The sequence below is a fragment of the Podarcis tiliguerta genome (assembly GCF_965153285.1).
Source record: "Podarcis tiliguerta genome assembly, chromosome: 6".
NCBI lineage: Eukaryota > Metazoa > Chordata > Lepidosauria > Squamata > Lacertidae > Podarcis > Podarcis tiliguerta.
The window spans coordinates 76,245,637-76,254,844 of NC_139539.1; the positions used below are offsets into that span (position 1 = coordinate 76,245,637).

The 9,208-nt window shown below is 44.6% G+C and overlaps 1 protein-coding gene across 1 annotated transcript; it reads left to right on the forward strand.

The window, feature by feature from the left end:
• On the forward strand, positions 1-8,288 carry LOC310679662 (pancreatic alpha-amylase). Its single transcript, XM_083445214.1, has 10 exons — positions 1-493; positions 2,031-2,177; positions 3,888-4,085; positions 4,419-4,649; positions 4,820-4,953; positions 5,065-5,187; positions 5,312-5,411; positions 7,286-7,407; positions 7,567-7,692; positions 8,013-8,288. Exons 1-10 carry the CDS (start codon positions 326-328, stop codon positions 8,200-8,202), a joined length of 1,539 nt encoding a protein of 512 aa, XP_083301340.1. The 5' UTR covers positions 1-325; the 3' UTR covers positions 8,203-8,288.
• The last annotated feature ends 920 nt before the right edge of the window (positions 8,289-9,208 follow it).

Below are 9,208 nucleotides of genomic sequence, written 5' to 3' on the forward strand. Positions count from 1 at the left end.
CATGCAAACTCTTCACGGTGCATACAAGTTCATGGATTCAGCCTCTGAATGTCTGTTCCCAGGACTATCTAATCTATTTAGCTGCGAACACAGACATGAATAATCACACGGAGCCTTATCCAGTGGATTTGAAGTTATTAGCCAGAGAATTTGGTCTGTTATCTTCACCTGTTACTTTTGTTTAAACCACCAAATGGAATGACCTTTGATTAAATATAGCCAATTGTGTTGAATGCATCACGACTGAAGTGTACTTTGATCTGCAGCAAGAATATAAATAGAAAGGCAAAGCAGAGCACACAACAACGGCATTGGCCAAGACAACATGAGGGTCTTTCTTCTCCTAGTTGCCTTTGAGCTGTCTTGGGCTCAATACAACCCAAATACAAAACCCGGAAGGACATCAATAGTCCATCTCTTTGAATGGCGTTGGGCTGACATTGCTCTAGAATGCGAGCGTTATTTGGCACCTAATGGATTTGGCGGAGTCCAGGTAGGCAACTTCTATTCAATATTTGCTTGTCACAGTTTATTTGGACCAAAGACAACAAGTGGCAATTTCAATATAACTAACAACTGGAAATAATAGGTGCTTACAGGAGTGTACTTAGACTAGTCATTGGAAACAGACCAAGGTGAAGGACTCAAATATAGTTAATGCTTAATGGTTTAATTCAGGGGTAGCCAATATGATACACTTGAACTCCATGCCATAACCTCCAAATTTTGCTGGACTCTTAAACTCACATCAGCACCAGCCTTGCCAAAGATGATGAGAACTAGAGTCAAGCACCACCTGGAGGCTAGGATATTAGCTACTCCTGGTTTAATTAATGTGCCTGAACCAATAAGACTATTGAAATACAATGTCAAAGTGACAACCGATGCTTTTGAAATTTGTTCAGAATGTGGGACCGGTTCACATAGCCAACTTGGCAACATCCAACAATGTAATTTGGGGTAGGAAAAAACACCCCAGATAATTTTTTGGCTAAGGCTTTATTTATAGGTCTGGTTTAGAGTTAAGCAAACCACTCCCTGAATAAAGGTGTGTGGGAAAGAAGATGGAAGCATTTTGCTATGGGCTTCATGATCTTTAATGATTCTTCTGTGCATAACAATGAGGCACTCTTTTAATATTAATAGAGATAATGGATAATGAAAACTACTCTTCAACTTGCTAAGTCACAAGACCACAGTTTTGCCAAGAATTAAGTTAGCAAGGAATGTATATACCGGTAATTAGCTGGTAAGCCAGACATCGCTATTATCCAGCCAAGTGATAAAGAACATCTTATCACACTTCTCCATTAGAGCAGAGTGGTCCAGCGCAATAGGAGAGTGATAACATTCTACTCCTCGTTTCTACTCTTCAGGGCAATATAAATCAGAGAGGGAGGGAGAGAGATGAGAAGAGGTAACTCCATGCCTGTTTTTGTTGTCTTTTACAACATGCAACATGGAACCTTCTGTATCCATGGAGTCTTTTGGAAACCTGGTTTTTCCTGTTTCCCTTCTGAAAGGATGGGTGAATTGGCAGCAGGAACACCTTGCTAGTGGAGCCAAGAGAGATTTCTCTGGCTTCTGCTTAGCAGGAAGTGATGTTCCTGGCCATAGTCTGTCAGGATTCTTGGGGTTTGTAGCATTCAATTCATTTGAATCAAGGGCATAGAAACATTAAAAATCCTGTGAATTCCAGCAGGAAAGGACACTCCTGACTTTGTTGCATGTGTGTCATTGCCAAGCAAGTAGATGCCTGCAAGGCCTTCCTGTTGCTTTGGGTGAAATGATGCTGTCAGGAAGGGCCGGGGGCAGTCCCTCTCACATTTGGTTCTTCTGAAGACTCTCTGAGGAAGATTGGGAAAGCTTTCTGAGGAGAATTTACTCATCACTCGTTTTGGATTGTCTGTACAGATTCTGGCTATGTCAACCGCAGCCTACAATAACTTAAGCAGCACCATCATCTCTCTACTAAATTGTTGAAATGGTATTTATTGGTGTGTGGTGTTTTAATATCTCTTAATTCACAGATCTCCCCTCCAAATGAAAACCTCGTTATTACAAATCCATGGAGGCCATGGTGGGAAAGATACCAGCCCATCAGCTACAAGCTATGTTCACGATCTGGAAATGAGGATGAATTTAAAGACATGGTGACCAGATGCAACAATGTTGGAGTAAGTGGTTTGGAAATCCTGTCTATACCAATAGTGGGAGATGTCTGGTAAAATTCACTTGTCACCCCAACAAGCTAGGGATGGGTGGAGTCTGCCTAACTCGATTCAGAATGGACCCAGTTGGATGAATTTGGAGGACATCCCCTGGACACCCTTAAATTAATCAAATTTAAAAGCAACACTAATCTGAATCAGTTCTGAGAATGCAACAGGATCTAGAACCTCTTTGCCATTGAGAGCCCTGTCTGCTCTCCCCTTACCTTTCCCAAAATAACTAAAGTTCGTTACTCCAGGGGAGACTCTGCCATATGTAGGGCTTCACAGTTTAACTTTCAAGGATCCTGCAAGCATATACAAAATCGTCCAGTCCCACAAAAAGCCACGGGAAATGTCTAGAAAGGTCAGAAATCATGGAAATAGCATTTGCTGTGGTTCCTGGGAGCCCCCCAGAGCTACTGTGCATGTTCTTCTAAGAATGTTGGGAGCCATAGGAAACTACCTTTCCTTTAACTTCTAGTTAAGTTAGTTATACACAATGCTGTATAGGCATGTGTGGTCTACAATGTGAGGCTCTTTTATTATGGGCAGCTGTTTCTTGGAACCTAATATTGCCATTTCAGTAACTTTGCGAAGGAGGAGTGGGAGGGAAAACTCTAGGGTTACTGCAAGGTCAAAACAGATCCCTTAATGAATTTTAAATTGTGTTTCTCACTTATATGCATGTTCGATGTCTCCTCTGCAGGCATTTTAAAAGTACCATATTTTTCGCCCCATAGGACGCACTTTTTCCCCTCCAAAAATGAAGGGGAAATGTGTGTGCATCCTATGGGGCGAATGCAGGCTTCACGCACCTCTCCGCAAGCAGCGGGAGCCCAGCAGCACGGAGAGTTGCCTGCATGCTGAAGCCTGCGTGCGCCGAGCTCAGCGCGTCCAGGCTTTGCGGACCTCTCCGCAAGCAGCGGGAGCCAGTGCTGGGCTCCCACGGCTTGCAGAGAGCTGCCTGTTTGGGGACTGGGGTCGGGGGAAGCTTGGGCTTCCCCCGCCCCAACCCCGCACCTGGGGAAAAAAATAATTCCCCCCCCCTTTATTTCCCCCCCAAAAAAAAACTAGGTGCGCCTTATAGGACGGTGCGTCCTATAGGGCGAAAAATACGGTAAATAAAGGAGGAATGGCTCAGACTCTAGAGGAATGGGCCCATGAAATGTGCTGCTTGAAAACCTTCCATCACTGACACAAAGTGCCTTGTTTTAATTTACCGAGATTTCTAGTCAACCCCATCCTTAAGATTTGGAGTAGTTAACAGATCAAGCACCTGCAAGACAGAATTAATATTTCACCTACATTAATAACACTTCTCCCCATTCTCCAACTTAACTCTGAGCCCTCTAGGCCATCCCAAACAGATAGGTCCTACGATCCATCCCAAAATGCCCTCGAGCTTAGACTTTGGGAAATCTGCAGCAGGAAAACGTTCTGTAACTGGGGAGAAGGGCAGCCACCAAGAACATCTCTCTTCATTCAGTTGGTAACTAAGCACAGATGGTATGATTAATAGAGCATCCTCAATGGAACTCAGTGCTTGAGAAGGGACCCAAGAGAGGAAGTATGTTGGGCCTTTATAGGATATAACCAGCTTCTTGAATTATGCCTAGAAGAGAATAAGAAGCAAGGATAATAAATACAACCTGGTCATGCCTTTTCTGTACTCAGGTATATATTTATGTTGACGCTGTAGTCAACCACATGTGTGGAGCTGCCGCTGGCTCTGGCACCCACTCTACTTGTGGAAGCTATTTTAATTCAGAGACCCACGATTTCCCTGCTGTCCCGTACTCCGGCTGGGATTTCAACGACTGGAAATGCAAAACTGGAAGTGGAGAGATTGAAAATTATGGTGATCCTTACCAGGTGAAGCTCTTGCATTCATTTTCTTTACCCACTTTCTCCTTTCTTCGCTTGCATATTTCTTCTCTTCGTCATCCTTATGCAGTTCCTCTTCAATTCTTTTCTGCATAGGAGAAGTTGGTTTAAATGTGACACCCAACCCACTAATGATAAACCAGGCATCTGGGATAGCTCAGCTGGTAGAGCATGAGACTTAATCTCAGGGTTCGAGCCCCACGTTGGGCAAAAGATTCCTGCATTGCAGGGGATTGGCCTAGATGGCCCTCATGGTCCTTTCCAACTCTGCAGTTCTATGATTCTATGAAATTGATTTCTCAAAACAACCTTTCAAAACAGGTCCGCGACTGTCGCCTCGTTAGCCTTCTTGACCTTGCGCTCGAAAAGGACTATGTGCGCTCCAAGGTTGCCGAGTATATGAACCATCTGATTGACATTGGAGTAGCAGGATTTCGAATTGATGCTTCCAAGCATATGTGGCCTGGGGATATGAAAGCATTCCTAGACAAGTTGAAAAATCTGAGAACGACTTGGTTTGCTGAAGGAACAAGGCCTTTCATCTTCCAAGAGGTACTTTGACTGTCTGTTATGTTGAAGACAACCATTAAGCACATATAAGGCTAGCTTGAGAGGACGGCAAGGGCAGACATTTGTGATGTGGAGCTGATTTCAGAGCTTAAAAAACACTTTATTTTCCACTCATATGTATCATAATAACTTTTATTCTTTTCCCTCAACAGGTAATTGATTTGGGTGGAGAGGCCATTAAAGCCAGTGACTACTATGGAAATGGCCGGGTAACTGAATTCAAATATGGTGCAAAACTAGGAACGGTCATTCGCAAGTGGAGTGGAGAAAAGATGGCTTATTTAAAGTAATTTAATTTTATATACTTCAAAGCAAAACTGAATACCGAAGCTTACAGCCTTGCACATATTGAAATTCGGTGTTTAGCTAAATTTGGCCCTTTCTCTCTTTTCTTCAGGAACTGGGGAGAAGGCTGGGGTTTTATGCCTTCTGACAAAGCCGTTGTCTTTGTAGACAATCATGATAACCAGAGGGGGCACGGTGCTGGTGGATCTGCCATTTTGACTTTCTGGGATTCCAGGTAAGGAACACATTGAGACTTGAAGCCTTACTGGCTCCTCCTCCCCACCCCACTCCTGAAATAAATATAAATCTCAATTTCTGATCCTCCCTTTCATGTTCATTTTCTTAAAATATATCTTCAGGCAATACAAAATGGCAGTCGGCTTCATGCTCGCTCACCCATATGGTTTCACCCGTGTGATGTCAAGTTTCCGCTGGCCAAGATACTTTGAGAATGGAAAGGTCAGTTTCTATTGTGTGATAACAAGGAGCCTAAATAAATTGGAAATGGGCATTCATTATTTAGTTTTAAAGGATGTGCACCCCACTTTTCTAGATGTGTACCACATCTTCAAAGAGGTCTGCACCAGTGTGGTGCCAGTGTGGTGTAGTGGTGTAGTGGTTAAGAGTGGTGGACTCGTAATCTGGTGAACCGGGTTCACGTCCCCGCTCCTCCACATGCAGCTGCTGGGTGACCTTGGGCTAGTCACACTTCTCTGAAGTCTCTCAGCCTCAGTCACCTCACAGAGTGTTTGTTGTGGGGGAGGAAGAGAAAGGAGGATGTTAGCCGCTTTGAGACTCCTTAGGGTAGTGATAAAGCGGGATATCAAATCCAAACTCTTCTTCTTCTATATAGGTGGCTATTTCAGTTTTCAGTAAATTGAAATGGGGTGGTGGAAGGAAGGAATATCCCAGGGAGGTTCAAATCTTTCAGGGCTAACGGCCTAATCCAATTGATTTGAGAGTAACTTCTACTGAGTTCATTGAGATTTATTTCTGAGTACACATGGTTGGGATGCGGGTGGTGCTGTGGCCTAAACCACTGAGCCTAGGGCTTGCCGATCAGAAGGTCAGCGGTTCGATGGGGTGAGCTCCTGTTGCTCGGTCCCAGCTCCTGCCAACCTAGCAGTTTGAAAGCACGTCAAAGTGCAAGTAGATAAATAGGTACCACTCTGGCAGGAAGGTAAACGGTGTTTCCGTGTACAGCTCTGGTTCACCAGAAGCGGCTTAGCCATGCTGGCCACATGACCCAGAAGCTGTACGCCGGCTCCCTCGGCCACTAAAGCGAGATTAGTGCTGCAACCCCAGAGTCGTCCACAACTGGACCCAACGGTCTGGTGTTCCTTTACCTTTACATTTACCCACGGTTATGATTACACTGTAATACTCCAAATGAATCAATTTATCTTAACTTCACTTTTGGTATGGTTGCTTTGTAATGATTGGGCATGTGGTGTCCCTGAAGAATAATCATCTGCACTCTGAAGCACACTTGCAGAGAAGGTATGGTGGGCTTGCAACGCTTACCTGACCTCCCTTTGGCAACGTTGCTGCTTCACACCAGGATGGGGGGAGGCTGAGGTGGTAGCAAGGTTGACGCGGTGCAAACAGACTGGCAAGAGCACCAGATTAGACTGCATCAGCCTAACTGCACCTCACCAACCTTGCTCTTTCACCTGATGCTATGCACCAAAAATGTAGCTGGAGGAAAGTCAGGTGAGCAGTGCAGGCTAACCATGCTGTCTACCACTGGGTTTTATTTGACCTGAACTACTTATGGAATGCAGGTGCTAACTCTGTCCTTCAGACTCATCGGCATCATTAATACGCACCTTGCTCCACAGAACCAACAATCCTACACATCCTGGAGACTGACCAAGTCATGTGTGTGTGGTCTTGCGCATACAGCAGAATGTCAAGGAAGGTGGTAGATAGTACTGTACTATTTCAGCCTATCAGTTTTGAATGTTCCTCCACATAAAACAAAGACCCTGCCTGAATCAGACAGCAAAAGTTCAACCAAACCAAGAAAAAACCCTAGTGTATTAGTTATTGAGGTTACAGCTAAGACTGTTGCTTTCTGTGCTAACTTTCTACTGGTAGGGATGTAAGGGAATATCATGATATGATCCTCCATCTGAAGTGGCATCATCCATTCTAACATATTGGGACCCTAGCAGCTTCTCAACTCATTATGTTACATGTGTAGACCAGGCCTATGCCTCCCAGAAATATGATAATCTGCAAGTTTGGTTAGTTTATACATTCTAATAAATGTGTTCTGTTATTATTTTTCACCTCAAATATTTATGTTTTCTCAATTCTTTGACAACCAGGATATAAATGACTGGGTTGGACCTCCGAGCAATGGGGATGGGTCTACCAAATCTGTTACCATTAATCCAGACACAACCTGTGGCAATGACTGGGTCTGCGAACATCGATGGCGTCAAATAAGGTTGGAATGCGCACATGGCTTAATGGCTACAATCCAACACATAGATTAGCACTCTTTCAGTCCCCTTAATCATGCTTATCTCTTTATTGCACTTTGGCATGTTTGACTCTGTTCTGCAGTACATCAATTACCAATGAACCCATTTTTCCCCCTCCAAAGGAACATGGTGATTTTCCGCAATGTTGTGGACGGACAGCCATTTACCAACTGGTGGGACAATAACAGCAATCAAGTGGCATTTGGCCGTGGCAACAAAGGATTCATTGTCTTTAATAATGACGACTGGTAAGTAGGAAGAGATTTCTCATGTGTTTAAAGCAGAGCAGTCTAGCAGGCACCTAGAGCTATACAGAATCTAGCAATAATGTTTAAACCAGCCTTGCAAAGCATCCCAGAATCTTCCATAGAAGGAAGGATGCAGTGGGCATTTGAGCATCATCAGTTTTGTCCTTAGAAAAGCCAGGATGGGGTCAAACTGAAATCTCATTTTATTATTAGCAATTGCATAGCAGAATGGACCCACCAAGGTAGCTTAGCGTGCAAAGCTTGATGATAAAGGATAGCTAACTACATGCTCATTATTTTTGACTCTCTTTTTAAAACAGGAACATGTCTCAAACTCTGCAAACCAGCCTCCCTGCTGGCACTTACTGTGACATCATTTCTGGGCAGAAGGAAGGCAATGGCTGCAGTGGAATTAAAATCCAAGTCAATGGCGATGGCACAGCTTATTTCCAGATCAGCAACTCTGCCGAAGACCCCTTTGTCGCCATCCATGTCGATGCTAAATTATAGCTCGGGGAGAGGAATGTTTTGCTTTCCTAAAGCACTTTTGGAGTAATTTTGGAATCCCTCAAAAGAATAAAAAGTTGCAATGCTCATATGTATCTGCCATTTGTTTTCCTGATAAAACAATGCTTGCCACCAACACACACACACACACACACACACACACACACACAGAGCCCCCATTTATCTAAAACATCCCACATGCAGCCATTCTTTAAAGGAGAGGAAGAATGCCAACATAGCAGTGACTTCCATGCCACCGACTAGCTGCAACTAGTTGGCCAACTTCTAGAGCAGAGTGGGTGGTTTCATACTACACACTACATAGTATAGGCATTGAATGCTGAGATTGCTAAGCAGAGGCTGTTTTGAAAAGCCCTCATAGTGGCATCAGAATGTATGGACTGGCCCTATGCTGGCTTCCAGGTTTCTCCTGTGTTTCCAACGGCTGGCCACCCACTGTCCATGGATGGGTGGGAGGGTCTGCAAAATGGAATCTGCCCTCAGCATCATGCAACATATGGGCTCTGTCACCAGTCTGTGCACCACCAGAGACCACCACCACATTCAACCCAGACCTGTTTCCTGATTGGCCGGCGGCTGTTGTTTGGCCCTGCTGTCTCCAGCACTTTTGAATGGGAGCCATGCTGCAATTGGAGCTAGTACGCTTCTGAATATCAGTCACTGGGAATCACAGTAGGGGAGAATGCTGCTGCTCTCCGGGCCAGCTTGCAGGCTTCCCACATGCATCTGGTCAGCCACTGAGAGAACAGGGTGCTGGACTAGATGGGCCATTGGCCTGATCCAGCAGGCTCTTTTTAGGTTCAAAACTCAGCACCAAGTCCAATGTCAATTGGGCGCTGGCTTAGGTCCCATTCAAAAGTGTGCTTTCTCACCATCTGGGGTGGGTGAGGTGAGCTGCAGTGAGGCACTGGTGGTCCCATCAGCAGCGACAGCAACCTTTTCCTTCCACAACATCATTTTTATTGTCACTTCGTAGTGGAGATTTATG

Bases quoted from the DNA above. Each gene is read 5' to 3' on its own strand.
- LOC310679662 (XM_083445214.1), top strand. From the start codon at position 326: ATGAGGGTCTTTCTTCTCCTAGTTGCCTTTGAGCTGTCTTGGGCTCAA. The intron at 4,086-4,418 runs GTGAAGCTCTTG...CTTTCAAAACAG, and splicing joins ATTATGGTGATCCTTACCAG to GTCCGCGACTGTCGCCTCGT. The intron at 4,650-4,819 runs GTACTTTGACTG...TTCCCTCAACAG, and splicing joins GGCCTTTCATCTTCCAAGAG to GTAATTGATTTGGGTGGAGA.